The sequence below is a fragment of the Palaemon carinicauda genome, chromosome 11 (genome assembly GCF_036898095.1).
Source record: "Palaemon carinicauda isolate YSFRI2023 chromosome 11, ASM3689809v2, whole genome shotgun sequence".
Taxonomy (NCBI): Eukaryota; Metazoa; Arthropoda; class Malacostraca; order Decapoda; family Palaemonidae; genus Palaemon; species Palaemon carinicauda.
This window is the reverse complement of record NC_090735.1, coordinates 75,111,134-75,131,133: the sequence shown is the minus strand read 5'-3', so window position 1 is coordinate 75,131,133 and position 20,000 is coordinate 75,111,134. Positions and strand designations below refer to the sequence as shown.

The window sequence follows — 20,000 nt, the reverse complement described above, 5'->3', positions numbered from 1 at the left end:
ATGTGCAAAATTTATCATTAATCGAATTCCAAGTAACAAACTACCAATTAGCTACGATGGTGAAGATGGGTTTATTTCAATTCTAAGTACAGAACACCTGAATTCGACAGGTATAAGTACAGAAGAATTGTCTTTGACTTTTATCTTTCTTCGTGGCCAAGTGGTTTAGTCACTGTCTATACAAGCTTGCCAGACCAGGGTTCGATTCCCGGCAGGTCACAAGCTCTTGTCTTTGGGTGATTTCGTCTGGGGCTCTAATACCGAGGTCGTTAAGAGAATCCAGACATTAATCTATCAAAAATATATATGGCTTATTTGAATATATATATATATATATATATATATATATATATATATATATATATATATATATATATATATATATATATATATATATATATATATACATATATATATATATATATATATATACAGTGGAACCTCCACATCCAAACGTATCTACATCCAAATTTTCCAACATCCGAAGTAAAATTCGAGCAAAATTATTGACTCTACACCCGAATTTTATTTCGACACATGAAGTAAGCAATTTTCGTCGTACGGTTGTATCCGAATTTTTCGGCACGCGAAGTACAATTCAAACACGTTCAGACTCTACACCCGAATGTTTTTTCGACACCCGAAGTAAACAATACTCGTACGCGTAGTCGGTGCTCATAGCGCCTGAAATGTTTTTTATTTTCGCCGATAGAAGGCAGCACATCGAACTCGGAGGGACGCTCAATTAGCGGGTCTTGGGTCAGTCCTCTGTTCTCGTCGGCTTCTTGCGGTTGTGCTCTGTGCATTCTGCTATTAACTCTGTTTTAATCGTAATTTTTTACGTGCATCCTTTAACGGTAATTTACGTAAAGTATGGGTACTACAAGGCTTAGTTTTGCCAGTGGTAGTGGTAGTGGTGAGAAAAGGAAGAAGGAAATGCTTTCTTTATAAAATTAAGCAGGAAATTATTGAAAAACATGAGTGAATTTGCTAAACAGTATGGCCATAATATGTCGACGATCTCGACAATCCTTAAACAGAAGGAAGCTATTGAAGCAGTGAAACCTTCTAGGGGATCACCATCATTTCCAAACGTAGCACCCCTATCATAGAAGAGATGGAACGACTTCTACTAGTGTGGATTAAGGATAGAGAGATCGTTGGCGACACCATCACCGAGACCGTTATCTGCGAGAAGGCGCACGCCATCTTTGCGGACTTGAAGGAGGAGAGCTCTGGGGGTCATGCTGGGGAGAGTTCAACCGAGCCTTCCTCAGAGGATTTCAAGGCATCTCGTGGCTGGTTCGAGAAATTTAAGAAACGGTCCGGGATTCATTCAGTTGTTCGCCACGGAGAGGCTGCTAGTGCGGACACAAAGGCTGCAGCTGCCTTTTTCAAGAACTTCGAAAAGATCGTGCAGGAAGAAGGCTACGTAGAGCAGCAGGTGTTTAATTGTGATGGAACCGGGCTGTTTTGGAAGATGCCGAGTCGAACCTACATCACTGCCGAAGAGAAGAAATTGCCTGGGCATAAGCCAATGAAGGATCGGTTGACTCTTGCCCTATGTGCCAACGCTAGCGGGGACTTTAAAGTCAAGCCCTTACTGGTTTATCATTCAGAGAACCCTAGGGCCTTTAAAGCACACAACGTCGATAAGGATCAGCTTCATGTTTTCTGGCGATCCAACTCGAAGGCCTGGGTCACTAGGCAATTCTTTGTGCAATGGGTTAACCAAGTTTTCAGCCCTTCTGTGAAGAAGTATCTTCATGAACAGAAATTGCCTTTAAAGTGCCTGCTATGCCTTGACAATGCACCCGCTCAACCCCCCGGACTTGAAGATGATATCTTCGATGAATTCAAGTTCATAAAAGTGCTGTATCTTCCACCGAATACCACCTCTATCCTCCAGCCCATGGATCAGCAAGTCATCTCTAATTTTAAGAAGCTGTACACCAAGCACTTATTTAAGCAGTGCTTTAATGTCACGCAAAGCACCAACTTAACTTTGCGTGAATTTTGGAGGGGCCACTTCAACATCGTGCACTGCTTGAAGATCATAGATCAGGCTCGGGTGGGATTAACTCGACGGACCCTCAATTCTGACTGGAAGAAGCTGTGGCCTGATGCAGTTTCTCCCCGAGATTTCGAGGGTTTTGACCCCAAACCTGATCCCGTGGTCGGTGCAGCAGAAGCCGTAGAGGAAATCGTCTCCCTTAACAAGTCCATGGGTCTGAAGGTCAACGCAGATGACGCTACGGAACTCGTCGCCGAACATCACAACGAGCTTACCACGGATGAGCTCAAGGAACTCCATGCTATGTCGGAGCACATGAGTGATGACGAGGAAGGGAGCGAGGAGGTAGAACATGTGTTAGGTTCGGCGCAAATAAAAGAGGTGTTAGGAAAATATCAAGACGTGGTCGACTTCATCGACAAATACCACCCAAAGAAATTGCAGGTTTGTCGTGTAGTTTCTCAATTCGATGATGTTTGCCTAACTCATTTTTGAAACATTCTGAAAAGCCGTACCAAGCAATTATCTATCGATAATTTCTTGAAAAAAACTGCGAAGCGAACTCGTGATGAAGAGGATGTAAGTGATTCGAAGAAAACGGCAAAGAGTGAAGCGGAAGAAAGTGAAACAAAGAAAACGGAAAAGAGTGAAGCGAAAGAAATTCAGTCAATTTTAAATGTAGAGAGTGAAATTGATTAAAATTACGTAATCATCAAAAAGAAAAAAAGAAAATATAAAAAAAAATGAAATATAAAAATAAAAAAAATAAGCTTAGTTATGTTAAAGTTCACTTAGTGTAAGTTAGAATAAGTTACGGTAGTGTACGTTTATCGTAGTTAACCTCTCTACCTCCTCTCCGCCCATCCGTCTCCTCTCTGCGTAGCAAGACTAACAACACCTGCGCTGGAGTTTTTAAGGTAAAGTGACGCTAAAAACCCGTTTCTTATTTATCAGTTTTTGCTAATTCTTCTTATCTACATGTCTATTCTTCTTATTTACATGTCTATTCTTCTTATTTACATGTCTATTATCTAATTTAGTGTTCATTATTCTCATGGGAAAATTATGTGTATTAGTTTATTAAGAAGTTATCATAGGTTTTTGGGCTCAACCATGGATTAATTCTATTTCAATGTATTCTTATGGGAAAATTTGTTTCGACATCCGAACATTTTCTACATCCGAAGTTGGTCCTGGAACGGATTAAATTCCTATGTAGAGGTACCACTGTATATATATATATATATATATATATATATATATATATATATATATATATATATATATATATATATATATATATATATATATATATATATATATATATATATATAATATATATATAATATATATATATATATATATATATATATATATATATATATATATATATTATATATATACATATATATATATATATATATATATATATATATATATATATATATATATATATATATATATATATCTTCAACATGTTCCATAAAAAGAGACCTAGCTTCTACTCAGTCATGTATTTTTTAACAATAAAAAAATTTACAAAAAGATATCTGGTAATTTCCACGGAGGGGTTGATGATATCTTAAATGGGAGCAATTTATTTCTAATTATATCAGGACTGTTTAATAATTGTTTTACTCAAAAGCCATAAGGTTGAGGAGACTTTGGGTGCAACTAAAAGTATGTTGAGTGCCTTAAAAGGCTTGCTGTCTGAAAGGGTAAAGCAGGAGTGGCCAACCTATTGTTTCCCATGCGCCATTTTTATTCACTTCTAATTCAGAAGAGCCACACAAACTTTAACCCCCTCTCAATCCATTAAGTATGGTGATTTAGACATATTTGGTGGTTATACATATATAAGAATGGTATATTTTGAATAATTACAAAAGAAAAATGCTGGACATAGCGGGCAGTCCCCTTAAATTCTTTTTATATTTTTTATAGAAATCAGTATTAGGAATTTTTTGTTTTTTCATAAGCAGGCATGTTTTATATTTTTACTATCTCTGGGGTATAGTCAAGATCATCTCGAGTGTTTGAGATGACCTTGGTATAGTGCATCACTTGTAATAAAGCAATGCACCACTGTTGGCGCATGCCCCAAAGGTAGGCCACCCCTTGGCTAAAGAGTTAGGGAGTCTTTATAACCTAATAGAAGACATTCGGTAATGGTCTAGAGGTAACTCTCCAGCATCAACAAGGAAACTTGGGATAGGTGAGATTCTAAACGCTGGTTGGACAATCTAATATCAGCATGATGTATTGACTCTAATATATCTAATCAGATGAGGTGGCTGAGGAGTATATTTCACACCCATAAATAATTTCGGAAAAAAATTAAGGCCTTGTATAATTTTAAAATAGTTTTACAGTCTGGCCCCCAATGATGTATGGGATAAAACTTTTAAAAGATTCAGAGCCTCAAGACATTTAGCTTTCAATGCCTTTAAGTGAGGAACCATTGTAAGCTTAGAATCAAAAATCAATCCTAAAAATTTAGCCTCACCTAAACATGGGATCCGTTGACCTTTAATGTATATATCCAGATCTGGATGTACTTCCCGGATACAACAGAAATGGACAATAGTAGTTTTGCTTGTTGAAAAAAGAACCCATTCATATCAGACCGCTGAATAATTTTGTCAATTGCGAGTTGTAGTTTTCTCTCAACCATTGCCATTCTAGCTCCAACAAATGATATGGAGAGATCATCAACAAATAGTGTTGAGAGAACATCCCAGGGAATGACTGAGGATATCCAATTATTGGCCAGTACTAACAGGGTTACACTCTGCACACTACCCTGGGGAACTACTACTATCATCTCTGATAAGAGTTTCCCCCACTCTCACTTAAAAACTCTTCGTGAAAGAAATGATTGGATAAATAGTGGTAGCTCTCCTCTTAATCCCAATTCATGAATGGTTTTAAGTATACCATATCTCCATGCAGTATCATATGCCTTTTCAAGGTAAAGAAAAAAAAAAAAAAAAAAAAAAAAAGACTGTTACATGGTGCTCTTCGGAAGCAAGGACTTCACAAATAGAGGACTCAAGTTGTATCAACACATCAGTTGTTGAGTGCATTTTTCTGAATCCCCACTGGATAGGGGATAAGATACCTTTCTTTTCCAGGTACTACATCAGTCTTGCATTCGCCATCTCCATGATCTTACTTAAGCAAGATGTCAATGCAATTGGTCGATAGTTTCCTGCTAAAAACTTATCCTTACACGTTTTTAAAAAAGGCTAAAATAATGGCTAGTTCCCAAACACTTGGATAACTATGATCATGCCATATTCTAGTAATAATACTTTGTATTATCTGGTACATGTTTATTCATTGCATATGGAATTCCATTGGATCCAGGGGCTGTATCGTAACAAGTGGAATGGGCAGAATCAAATTCTCTTTCAGTAAAAGAAGAATTGTATTACTCATCCCTTCCTGTTGCAAAATCTAAAAATTTCTTTTCTTCAATGTTCCTATGCTGGTGACCAGGGACTTCTACACACTTGCATAATATACTGTATTTGATAAATGATCAGCCAGGGCATTGCTAACATTAATTGCTCCGGTCACATAATGACCATTCACTTTCAACACTGGTGGTAGGCTGGGGGTTAATTTGCCAGCTATCTTTTTTACTTTCCTCCATATAGAAGATGGTGGTGTTTTACTGTTAATTGAAGAAACAAAAGACACCCATGACTGGTGCCAAGCTTCTTTCATAGCATGACAGAACTGTGCTCTACATTTCTTGTATATAATTAGATTCTCGTCAGTACGGCATCTGCGCAATCGTGTTGGAGATCTTATTGTGGCTCTGTGCAATGCAGTAAGTTTTGAAGACCACCAGGGTACTGGTTGTCATTTGAATAACCCTGTTGTTTAATGAATTGAATTGACCCCTGCTGTATGGAAAGTTCCATTTAGTAAGTCTATGGCATCATCAATATTTACAAACTGTTCTGTATCCCTTCAATTTCACTTAGCCCATGAAATTTATCCCAGTCCACCATGTCAAGATTCCACCGTGGCAATCTCTGTAAAGGTGGATCATTGTTGGTGTTTATGATGATTGGTGCATGATCACTAGTATGCCAATCATCTAGTGTCCTCCAATCGAAATCGAGAAGGCAATTAGAGCTTGCGATTGATGGGTCAATACATGACAAGGTACCTGTCTGGACATGAAAGTGCGTGGACTCTTCTGTATTAAGGAGTCCCATATCTTCATTTTCCACAATTGATAATATGTTTCCCCTCGTGTTTGCTAAAACATCACCCCACAAAGGATGTCTACTATTCAAATCTCCAAGTAAAAGAAAAAGTTGAGGGAGTTGTTGAATCACCTCTACTAAGTTATCAGACAAATGTTACCACTTGGAGGCAAGTACAGAGAACAAATTGTATATTTTCTCCCTATATCAATCTGTACAATCACTGCCTGCAGAGGGTGTACTAATAGAAAAAGATGTTTGGGGAACATCTCGTCGAGCGTATATGAAACTTCAGTCATGGCTCCACACTTTGTGATCATATGGTGTCCTATAACTAATATATTCGCAATTACAAGGAGTATTATGACAAAGTTTGCTCTCCTGTAGACATATAATTATGGGGGAATGCTCATAAATAAGGAGCTCAAGTTCTTCATATTTGGCCCATAAACCCTGACAATTCCATAGCAAACTGGAGGAAAAAACTATGGTTTATATTTTGTTAGACCCCTTGGATGGAGTCTTCCCATTAGCAGTTTTTGATCTAACACCATTTCCAGGTGGTTTTATTAAAGAGGGTATTGATAGATTGGGTTTTGCATATATGCTTTTCTTTTTGTCTTTTTGATCTAATTGTTCCAGAGAATGGTGGACCTCAACTCGAATTTCTGATTTATTTTAATCGACTTCCAGCTGATCAGGAACACCAAGAAAGCATCATATTTATTTGACATTGTAATTTTGATATTCCTTATGGAAGGAGGTGAGAGAGATGGAGGTCTCTCTCTTTTCCAGTTAATAGGTGGTGAGCTACCAGGTTTTTGCACCTTCTCCACCACAGGTGCACCTGGTAACTTGGTTTCAAGTCGAACCTCCATCAAATCAGGCAAAGACATGGCCGGAGAGAAGTTAGTACTATTGTTGGTAATGGGGGATGAAGGTTGTATAGAAATGGGCAGTGACGCAGTTTTCTTACACCGTGGCAAAGCCTTGGAAGGCAATATGCTTACCTTGTCATGCAAAACCATACTATCATTAGATGATGTAATTCTTTTCTTAGAAAAACTTGTAGCACTATGTGTGTTTGATGTCTCCTGTGGTACATTTCCTCTAAATGTCTTTGCATAGCTGCTTGGTTTATTCAGTAGTCTTTTGGCATGTCCCACACATGTGTTCTACACTGGATTTATCAAGGGCAGCTTCATCAAACTTATAGATCTCGCAGCTCCTGTCAGTGGATTTATGGTTTGAGTTGCAGTTCAAACATCTGGCCTCAAGTGTACAGTCTCCACGATAATGTCTGGAACAGATGCCACACATTTTTTTAATTTTTACAAACTTTAGAAGGGGTGGCCGAATTTGAAACACTTGAAACATTGTAAGGTCTTTTGTTTGAAGGGTCGAACTTTATTTTTTTTTTTTATTTTCAATAACTGAAAAGGCACATCGGTATCCTGGAAAGTGAGGATAATCATCGACGTCCCAGGAATCTCATGAACGTTCCACACTGTTAATGGACACATGGCCAATATTTCCTCTTCTGCAAATTCATACAGATCTTTATTAAAGGCTACTCCCCTTCTGTAACTAAAATTTAGGTGGGGTTTGACATCTACCATATCATCATACGCTACTTATCTTGGGGTTAGACAGTAATACTGATTGTGTGCATGATATTGCATGGATTAGGAAGTTATTTTTCCCAAAACGAGATACATCACCTGTTGCAATGGTTCCTACCTTTTTCTGAATTAGTTTGCTAATTTTAAAATACAGTAGGCCCCTGCCATACGACATTAATCCGTTCCGGAGTTGGTATTGTATGGTGAAAATGTCGTATGGTGGGCAATAGAATAGCTAATGCGTGCAAACCCCCAGGTAAAAACATTGAAAATTAGTACGTAACAAAATAGTATAGTAAGCACTATACTACAGTATACTTATATATAATATACATGTACTGTATTGTATATAATTAAACAACATTACAGGTATAAACAAAAATTATATACTATACTGTACTGTAAAGGAAAAATTAAATTTTATTTGTCTTTGGAGTGACGTGACTTGAGCTAGTAGTGGGTGGAGGCAGAGGGGGAGGAGACGGAAGATATAAAAACGTATTAATGCTAATCATGTTATGTACACTTAATAATAAATTTATTCTTACTATTAAACACTTAAAATTAAAAATGCTTTTTTTTTATTATTTTTGTCTTTTGAAATTTTTTTATGATTTTTTTTTTTTTAGAACTTAAAAAAATTACTTTTTTAGGTTTTTTAATAGAATCACTATTATCATCTTTGCTTTCTGACACTTCTCTTTGGGAGAAATATCTATCCAAAGAAGCCAGTTTCTGACGATTCCTCAACATATTCAGTAAATCATATTTTATTTGGATTTTGAAATGTGAAAATTCAGAATTAAACAAAAAAGTAAGAGGATTTAAAAAAAAAAAAAAGATTTATCTTCGGACTTTAAATGAAAACGAATGCATTAAAAATATCGTTAACCGATTAAACAACAACGGCTGACGACCAGCTGGTCGTAAATGATTTCAATAAAACTATAACATTCCAAAATGTCTTATTTTCTGATAATATTTAGCATACTGCAAGCACCCAGTACAGAAACCTAACCTTAACCTACAGCACAGCCTCGTTTATAAATTCAGTCATAATTTGTAATTTTTTATGCAATTGTATATTCTAATCATTATTTTTGCACAACCTTATATTGGTGGAAACACATTAATTCAACTTAACTAAGGTGGAGTAACCAGTGAATGTAGTAGAGTTTTCCCCATTCATATCATTAACCAGTTTTTATGTAGGCCTAGATACTTACAGCACTCAATATCAGTCACAATCTTTTCCTTTCTGCTCTCAGAACTTTCTTTGAGAAAGAAATTACTTGCAATCAAAGATGCCTTATGGTTCCCCTCTTGTCTGTAGGCAATACATAAATCTTGAACTGGGCAAGAGGCGCAAGAGGGACTCTGAAAAATATGTATAAAATTTAAAATCTAATTTGTACCCATGTATAATAAAAATGGCTTAGAAACTAAAATAGGAAGTCTTAAAAACATAATTAAGGAACTTCATACGAAGTAGCATGATAGGTACTGATACTGAAAAATTAGTTACACTGAAGACCTTAGCACACTAATTTTAAAATCTACAAACCAAATCAATTTTAATAGATTCATATCCTGTTTCATATTCATCAAGATTTATGACTTATGTCTTTTCATATCAGTAAGCATTTAGGGTTATCTGATACCTGGGTTTATGATACAGAAAAAAAAATCAACCAATTTTAACTAAGTTTTCAAAAAATAGTAAAACTTGCACAAAATATGTGACACTAAACGAAAATCCATTACAATTCAATATCTAAATAAAGGAGGAACTTCATATTGATGCAAAATAGTAATAAATTTCAAAAGGATCTTCTGTCACTGAATCTAAGGACTTAAATTTGTTGTCGAAGATCCCCTTCTACAAAATAATTTAAAAAACATGTTCACCCAGAGAACCTCTGATAATGTTGGACTGTTTTGATCCAGTGAGGTCATTTAGCTCTGTAATATGTTGGGTAAAACAATGTTAAAATAACGAATAACCAAAACACCATATATAAGCCCAAACCTTCACACAAAATAAAACACATACATTACACTTTTTAAAAATATAGTAAAATTAATCCAATCTGATATATAACTCTAATTTCAAGTTAATACCCAACAAAGGCATCTGAAACAAGTCAACACAATCTCCGATATAATCAGCAATTGATATGCCATTGACATCTAACACATCTCCAAGAATCCATATGAGGATACACAGTTGGCGTCAATATTTTGGGTACACCTCATGGGAAGGTAAGAAAGATGTCTGACAGCTGTACATTGTAACAACTATGCCTGTAAAAAAATTCACTGTGCTTGTAAACCCACTATCAAAAACATTTTCATTTAATTTTATGTATTTATGTTATACAAATATTTTCTCTAAACAGCACTTCACAAATTTATAAAATGCTTTTGATTACGTGTTTACATCTCAGCCACTTTATTTTACATGCAGCATTGACAACAAGTACTCTTTACCTAAACAGTGTTAAATGATACAATGTAGAGCACCTGAATTAATTAAGCCAACAGTACCTTTCATGCTCACCACAAACTTTTGTAATGAATCATTCTCTGAGAGTCCCAGGACTAGGGCATTCAATCTGCAAATGTGTGTACCAGTCATGGGAACCAAGGAATGATTACAAAAGGAATTGATACATGCCAGCCATCAAGAACTAGTGTGGTAAACGAGAATACCCAATTCTAGTTGAGAGAAGAGTTTCCATCTTCTCAAATACTGTCATATTCAAATAGAGCTATTGCACTTAATATCTACATCTTATTCTGATTATGTTGCATAATATCACCATAAGATCTTTTAATATTTAGAAGAAAGGTCATTAAAAAAAATGGATATCTCCCTGGAAGTAATTGGTCCTCTGACTCTTCTGCATCTTCACTTTCTGACATACCCACAAGAGCTGGATTCCGGCAAAACTGAATTTCCTTTCCTGTAGTACTAAATATATACATCACCTCCTACATCTGTTGATGCAAAGGGCCTCTGTTAGATTTTACCAGCCATCTCTATCTGAGCTTTTAATTCAATACTTCTCCGTTCATCATCTCCTACATCAAGCTTCATAGTTCTCAGCCATGTAGGCCTGGGTCTTCTAACTTTTCTAGTGCCTTATGGAGCCCACCTGAACGTTTGGTGTACTATTCTCTTTTGGGGAATGCATGAAGCATGCCCAAACCATCTCCATCTACCCCTCATCATGATCTCATCCACATATGGCGATCAGGTAATCTCTCTTTTAATTTCCTTTTTAATCCTGTCGGATGACCATTCCGTATGACATCTGAAAATGAACTGCTACAAATATCCATATTCACGTAAAAGTTTATTTAGTTATCTCAGCACTTAAGGATTTATAGTAAACACAACATTAATACCGGAAGGTACTTGTTCTGTTATCAAAGACAACTCTTTCTCATGGGCTTGGTTGTGTTTACTCTTCATGAAAAATGTTACATTGCTGAGGTTTGGCATTCGCATCCTGCTTATGATATGACTATGGCATTTCTCACACTTCTCTTACTTTCACAGTGACCTGTAGGTCATGTGTTTTAAACATGTAATATCTATATATTCCATTAGCTCGGTCAGCTACCTAAATTTTTGAAAATTTAACAACACGTCAAAATATGTTTACTAGGAGTGTGACTGGTTATATACTGTATATATTATTTTTTTTTTCTTTTGTAACTTTAGCCATAAGCAAATGAGGCCGAATGTTCAAATAGGCACATTAAAAAAATAATAATGCATACTTAACAAATATTGCCAAAACAAAGAAAAAATGCACGATATATAAAAATGATATATATGGTATATTGCTATCAAACGATTATAGGGTACCAACAAAAAAAATACTGATATACATATGATTCGGTAACTTTGTTAAAGAATAGTTGTTACCTTTGTCAAAAATATTGATTATTATAATACGGTAACTAATAAAAATATTTGTTACCTTGGTAAAGATACAATTTAAGTGCACGAACACGAATTCCTGGTACGTAAACGTACCACGGTTTCGCACACACACACACACACACACACACATATATATATATATATATATATGTATGTGTATGTATATGTATATGTATATGTATGTGAATATATATATATATATATATATATGTATATATTTATATACATACATACACATATATACACATATATATATACACAAATATATACATATATATGTATATCTTATATATATATATATATATATGTGTGTGTGTGTGTATGTGTGTATGCATGTATGCGTGTATGTGTATGTATATATGTATATATGTATATATATATATATATATACTGTATATATATATATATATATATATAAATATATATATATAAATATATATATACATATATATATACAGTATATGTATATATATACAGTATATATATATATATATATATGTGTGTGTGTGTATATATATATATATATATGTGTGTGTGTGTATATATATATATATATATATATATGAATTAAATAAGGAGTTTTGTCTGGACATGGCAAAACGTTCTGTTTGAGCTCCAATTTATTTCTCTTCAACCTACGCCAAACAAGGATGTTATCATCACCGTAACGCTGATTACTGCTAGTAACATGTAGAATCAACGTTCTGCATAAGTCGGTGTCGGGTGGTCCATCTCGGTCAATTTCATCAACCGCTTAGCCACACGTGCATTGTATGGGAGAGGTGAAGATGGAATTGTTGTCGACCACGTAAAGTTCGCGAAGTAGGCCCGTTCTCTGATGATAGTCTTGATTCCATGAATTATATAATTCGGGGACGTACCGATACAACCATCTGCTGCAACGAAGATTTGGTAATAGGACGTGGATCCGTCCGGGCATGATACATTGAAGCCAGCCTTGTCGTATCATATCCACAAGCCATTGTTCAGTCTGCAATTGAACTTATTATCGTCAAAGGGATAAAGCTTTTCCATAGAATTTTCATGTGTATGGGAGAGAGCACCGTCTAGCACTATACCTAACTCGCATGAATCCATTAAGTTTTTATGTAATTTAAAGGAGTCAGCTGTACATATTTTTTTATCCATTGCGTCTAAACAGTGAGTTAATTGATTTAAGTCTTTAATGACCGTATATGTTTTCTTGTCTGGGGAAATCAATACGTGTACTGTGAAACTGGATATTAATGGGTTTGAGTGATTCGTCATGAAAGTCGGAAATGGTGATATCCTGTAAGATTGCCATGCATCGGAAGAATCAAAGGGAATTGTAATCATAATCCTGTGATTTTCAATGCTTACTGTAATTAGGCTGTAATAAAATTCTAACCTACGTGCGTCTAACAAAGGAACATAACCTAATTTCTCCCATTCCGTTCTCCACAATTAACGTTAATTCTCTTATTGGCAACAAATGCGGTGACAGTACACCTTTAGTCGCTAACGTGATAGCTTCCACATAGTCTTTTGATTTCTCAATGAAATGTGCAATTCTGTTATGTATGTGATCTATTTTAGAATCATAATACGTTAACGTTGCCAACAAATCTTGTACTTTCATAATCTGACTGATATTACTAGAATGTTCATTTACCAAACTCATAATTTGATTGATTGAAGCAAACTGATTCCCTAGTTCTGACATAATCAATTCATCTTCATGAGTCAAAAACTCAATTCTCTTATTTTGATTACTAATCTTAAGACGATTGGAAATTCCTAAACCTAAACTTGCAATAGAACCAAAGATGTTTAGTGCAGCAAAAATAAACGGGTTACGTTTCTCAAGATTATCGTGTCCTACAGTCCACATCAAAAGGTCAAGAGCCAAAGATTCTGCCTCGTAAGTTTTATTTTGCAAGTCGTCGGATAGCATCTCTGCAACTTTTAGTGTCGATGCAAGCGAACTCTCTATATTAAAAGGAAAGTGTCTTCTGTGCATTTCATTTAATGAAACAGCAAACCTTGAAATGGCGCTCTTTAAACTAGTGACGTCATTCTCTGGGAGAAAAATTGCTTGCATACGCACTTCAACAACTACGTTACTTGATGTAATAAAAAAGTCTTCTTGTCTTTCAACTATAGTGCCATATTTAAAATCTATACTTTTAGTTTTAGAGCTCATCCCACACGAGAAAAATGTCTGAACGAACAATATCACTCCTAACAATAAAAACTTCATCTTGGAAACCTGTAATGAGAAAAATATATGTAATTACTCCTGTATTAAGAAGAAAAAACTTTTAACATATTATGTTCACAAAAATAAAAAAAATAAAAATCTTTCCCTCACTTCTTACCCTGTTATTTTAATTTCTTATGTGAGCCAATGGTACGATTCTCTCATCAGTGGGTTGGGATATGTTTTGAACACTAAACCTATTGGCCGTTAATGTTTCAAAAGTGTTAAATGGGCCTTCAAACTTAGGTGTTAGTTTATAATCGAGTCCTTTACGTACATTTACCTGTATGTATACATTATCAGCCACAGTATATGTTTTAGTTGGCTTCGCTATTTTAACATGATTCCTTTTCATTATGATTTGTGATTCTTCTAAATTCTTTCGAAGGATATCAAAACGACATTTGCTTGTATTTATATATTCTTTTAAAGGATTTGATAAATTAGTTGTAGGCGTTAATACATGGAAAGGCGTTCTAACTGGGGTACCATACAATGCCTCGTGCAGTGACATTTTAATTGATATATGATATGAATGATTCAGAGTACTCAGTACCGCAGGTATTGCAATATCCCAGTTGGGGTCTGATCCCCATAGTGTTACTCTTAATATATTTAAAACCTTCCTATTCGCTCTTTCCACTAGCCCATTCGACTCTGGGTGATATATCATTGTATTTATTTTCTTTATGCTAAGGAATTCACACAATGAGGTAAGAAAGTGATTATTAAATTCTCCACCCGAGTCTGAGATTATCATGTGTGGAATTCCATGTTTACAAATGTAACACTCGTAAAACTTCCTAGCGCATTCAATCGCAGTTTTAGTTTTAAGCGCTATTAGTTCTGTATATCGAGTTAAAGCATCTACAATTACTATGAGGTGCTTATTTCCTCTGTCTGACTCATAAAATCCTGTTAATAAATCTAAATGTATCCTTTCAAAGGGTTGATTGGGCACGGGATAAGCCCCTAGGCTGACAGGTGTTTTCGTATGCCCTTTGTTTTCCTGATATGTGCGACAATTAGCTATGTGTGTTTTTATATCTGTAAGCATCGTATGCCAATAAAACAATGATTTGGCTTTCTGTGACATTAATAAGAACCCTGGGTGTCCATGCAATGGATTTGCATGCAACCAATTTAGGACTGTGGAAATAAGCGAGATTGGTACCACTACCTGGTCGTTAGTTACATGTGGTGTATTGCGGGTTTTCCTTGTCACGGTTCTACACAGAATATTGCCTTTGATTATATAATTCTACTGCTTATACTTTATATATTCCTTTTCCTTATGATTGCCTTTCAAAGCCTTTATAATTTTTTCTCATTTTTTATCTTTTCTTTGCTCAGTCTGTAATAATTCAGCACTCCAGCCCAGATCTTCTAGTTCAGATATCGTTTTAACAATAGGCATGGATGTTGATATATCTATTAATTCAGCTAAAGGCTCCGTACAAGATGACACGGGGTTGCGTGATAATGCATCAGCAATGATGTTTGCTTCCCCAGGTAAATACCCGATTCTCGCGCCAAAGTCTTGAATGATCAAATGCCACCGAGTTCGTTTGGGGCTGTGGCTGAAGCCTTTAAAGAAGTCGGTTAGTGGTTTATGATCAGTAAGAACCTTAACGGGATAACCGTATATTATGAACTTAAAATGCACAAGTGAATTAACAATAGCTAGCCCTTCCTTGTCTATTACTGCATACTTACTTTAAAGTTCTCAGTTTTCGAGAATAAAAAGCTATCGTGAAAATTTGTCTTTCATATTGCTGAAGCAATACCCCACCTACTCCTAAGTCTGAGGCGTCTGTTGCAATAAAAAATTCCTTACCAAAGTCAGGAAATTTTAAGATAGGAGAACTACACAGTTCATCATTCAAGGTATTAAACGCCTGTTGATGCGGCTCAGACCATATGAAATCTACGCCCTTCTTCGTAAGATCAGTTAAGGGAGCGGCTATTATTGAATAATTGCGTCTAAAACGCCTGTAATATCCACTACAACCCAGAAATTGCTGTAGTCCCTTGACATTACTGTAGTAGGTATCGGAAAGTTACGGATAGCCGACACCTTATCATGGACTACTTTAAGACCTTGGCATGACACCGTAAAACCCGAATAGACTAATTCTGTTTTGAAAAATTCACACTTACTAATCTTTACCCTTAAGTTATGTTGTCTTAGTCTCTGTAGTACTAATTCTAATTTACGTAGATGTTCTTCTAAGGTGTTGGAAAAGATTACAAGGTCGTCCATATAGGCATGCAATATATCCCCTAGTAAGTCTCCAAACACTATGTTAATCATTCTTGTAAATGTTATAGGAGCACAACGTAAACCAAAAGGCATGCGTAAAAATTCATAATGTCCCCTGGCTGTGCTGAAGGCTGTGTATGGGATACTATTTTCTTCTAATGATATCTGGTGAAAGCCTTTAAGTAAGTCCAAACTGGTAAAATATTTATTCTGACCTAACAAAGATAAAACATCGTCAGTACATGGCACTGGGAATTGATCAGGGATCGTCTCCTCATTTAGGCGACAGAAGTCTACGCAGATACGCCATGTTCGATCTTTTTTTGGTACAACTATTAATGGAAAATTATAACGGCTGTTCGATTTCCTAATGACTCCTTCTAGCATTTTACCTACTTCATCATTTATTTCATTCTGGAATTTCATAGGGAGTCTGTATGAGGGTACATAAATAATTTTCTGCTTGTCCTTTAACCTTATTTGATGCTCGATCACATCTGTTTTTCCTAACGATCCATCTGTAGTGGAAAAAACATCATGATATTTAGTTAAAGGTCCAAAAAATTTTCTGCTGAATTTTTCTTCTTGAATGTCTTTATTGATTTTATTTTTAATAGATTCCAAAAGGGATTCATCCGCAACTGATTGAGCGTGATTAATTTCAGCGACTGTAAGAATACGATGTTTATAAACTTCTACATCCAAGATATGTTGATTTTTGTGAATTACTGAAGTGGTATTTAAATGATTACAGAATTCAATATTACATTGTTGATGTGAGCCTACTGTATAAATATCTTCTGTGACAGACATTCCGTTAGTTTTCAAAGAGTCAGAAAGGATTAATATTTCAGATCCCGGTAATGTTTTCTTTACTTGCACTATTAAATTCGAAAGTACGTTCGGCTCGATAGATTGTGTGCAAGATGATATTACAGGTGAACGAGAATTCTGTTGGGTGGCGTATATTATTTCTTTATTAGTGAGACAAGTTATTGGTTCTTCAACATACGTCACTGTTTTATTTGTTGTCTCCTTTTTATCCAAAACTGATTTTAAGGTATTAGAAGACTTATAGAATTTTCCTTTGATATACACGTCGTGCTTGGCAGGGGCTAAGATAATGTTTTGATTGCCCATAGATGGGTATCCTATAATTACAGCTGGATACATATCAATGTTTTGTACAAAAACAAATGTTTCGGCAAACGTGCGCTTACTGACCTTGAACTGAACATGAGTTACGCCTATTACATCTAATTCATTATTTCCTATACCCGAGAGCCTTACTCCGGACTTTTCTATTGGGAAGTTCGAAAACAACAAATGATGTGTCCTCAAATCCATGAATTTACGTAGACTACCATAGTCAAAAAATAATGTAAAGGACCGGTGTTCTAAATTTGCAGCATATAATGTTGGTCGTAACTCATTTTGACTTATTATTGTGTGAATTTGTTGCAAATCTACGGGAGCATGCACTGATTTATTTAATTCGGCCGTGTGTTTCATAGGGAAATCTATTGCCTCACAATGATCTGATAAAACATTAAATTGATTATTCAATACTACTGATGTTGACATGAATGACCTTGACCCAACATCACTCTCTTCCACACTGGAGTTAATTATGTGGTATATGCTTTGCTCTGCACATTCTGAAAATTAGTCTGACCTTGCGAGTTCTGGTTTGACGACCCAGGATCAGAGTTATTCGAAGAACTATTTGTTTGTTTCTGATTTTGAACTACATTGACGTTTGGCTGTTTCTTCTTATTGAAATGAGGATTTTTCTTCTTATTTCCATATGGAACTGACTGTGGAATTGACTGTGTATTTCTAGGATTCTGTTGTGTCTTACGCAAGTAGCACTGACTATATGAATGAGTCGAACTATTATGTAACAAACAGAATCTCATTCTGCAGTCCGCAATCAAGTGACCTTGACATTTGCAATTATAACACGTCATTCCTGCAACTTGACTATAATTAACTACGTTTACTTGTTGTGGCTTTGTTTCATTTTTTGCAAAAACTTGCAGAAACATGGGATCAAGATCAGGACACTTAGACATATGTTTCTTTATCTGTTTATATAGGCCTACATCCAATTCTGTACTTGCTGGCGTTAACTTTTTATCAAAACACCGCACTAAAGCTTCAGGCAACATAAGTGTCATGCAAGTTAAATACATTAATCATAAGAAATCTTTCACGGAGATGCTATCTCTAGTAACCCAAGTGGAATTACCTAAAATATCTTGATATTCTTTAAGCCTATCGGCTATGAGAGCTGCTCTCTCAATAACATTAAGCCGAGTCATAGTGGCTTGATTAAGTGTATTTCTTAATGTTAAAACTACATCAAAGGCTTCCTCACCTCCATAGACCGCACGTAGTCTAACTTTGAAATCATCCCAGGTAACTGCTTCTTGAAATGAAACACCCCTCAAATATGCACTCGCATCTCCTTTAGAAAAGTCTATAAAACTTTTAGCTTCTTGTAATTGTACAAATGGGTCTATAATCTGTTTAGCATTTAAATGGGCATCGACGGATGAAATCCATGACTCCACATTCTGAGGCAAGAACCCACCATTAACCCGACCTTGAAAAGGAAGGATTGCAGAGGGAGCATTTACTATTGTCACAATGGGAGGGGGGTTACCATGTCCTGGGGTTGGGTTACTCGGTCCAGGGGTGGGGCTCACAGGGGGCGTCATGTTTACTGTATTTCTTTTCCTATCTCTACGACTCCTTGCAATCCTATCAAAATATCTATATGAATACAGACGTCCACTGCGTAAACGCATAAGCACTAAATGATAAAGATTATAACAAAATCCCCCAAAACAATGATACTAATACAAAGATATTTCCCGAGAACTTCTGAAAGAAAACAGAATACAAAGATATTTCCCGAGAACTTCTGAAAGAAAACGGAATTGGCAGAGAGAAAAAAAAATTCTAGATGAGAATTCGAAGTTGAATACAGTTTCCTTAAATGAAAGAAAATTAAAGATTAGCAAACAACTCACCCCAGCAATAATGGACGATTGACTCATGATAACTACACTTCACTGCTCAAAACTGAAATGAATAAAGAAAATGCACTTAGCTTCGGTTTATATGGGCGTAGGGTGATGTCGTCATTTCCTCTCTCTCAAACTGGAGTGTTTCTTCCTTATTGATGTTTGGGTGAATGTTATCGGTCCGATTTCCGTTGAATGTAGTGCTTCCTGGATATGTTTTCTTCAATGTTTAGTATACGTTGAATGTCAGTCCTTGGTTTTCTTAGGATGTTGATTGAAGATCCAGTTCCTCAGTTTGTATAATATTTATTTGTTGAGTATTAAATGTTTTCATTTCTTCGGTGGACTATGATACTTAGTCAAAAATTGTAGATTCATTACAGTTGATTTCTTGAAGATCTTTCTCTGGTTCTTAGAGTTTTATTCGCTGGGTTCTTGAAGATCTTTCTCTGGTTCTTAGAGTTCTATTCGCTGTCACCATTTTATTGGTGTGTTACTGTTACTACACACATTTGGGTTCCCTTCAAATGTCATCTTCAATGTGTTATAGATTAGATTTGGTATGTTACATCTCAAGTAAAGTCTAGGTAAGTTAACTTTAAAAATAGTTTATTCTTTAAAAACAGTATTAACATCTCCATCACAGGAG

General features: G+C 35.6%; 1 protein-coding gene across 3 annotated transcripts in view; it reads right to left on the bottom strand.

Moving 5' to 3' along the window:
* Window positions 1-20,000, bottom strand: part of LOC137650072 (adenine DNA glycosylase-like) — a 476,996-nt gene that overhangs the window by 284,145 nt on the left and 172,851 nt on the right. For all 3 annotated transcript variants that reach the window (XM_068383131.1, XM_068383130.1, XM_068383133.1), the window contains exon 6: window positions 9,086-9,236. In XM_068383131.1, coding sequence (XP_068239232.1) covers window positions 9,086-9,236 — 151 coding nt within the window. The remainder of the gene's footprint in view (window positions 1-9,085; window positions 9,237-20,000) is intronic.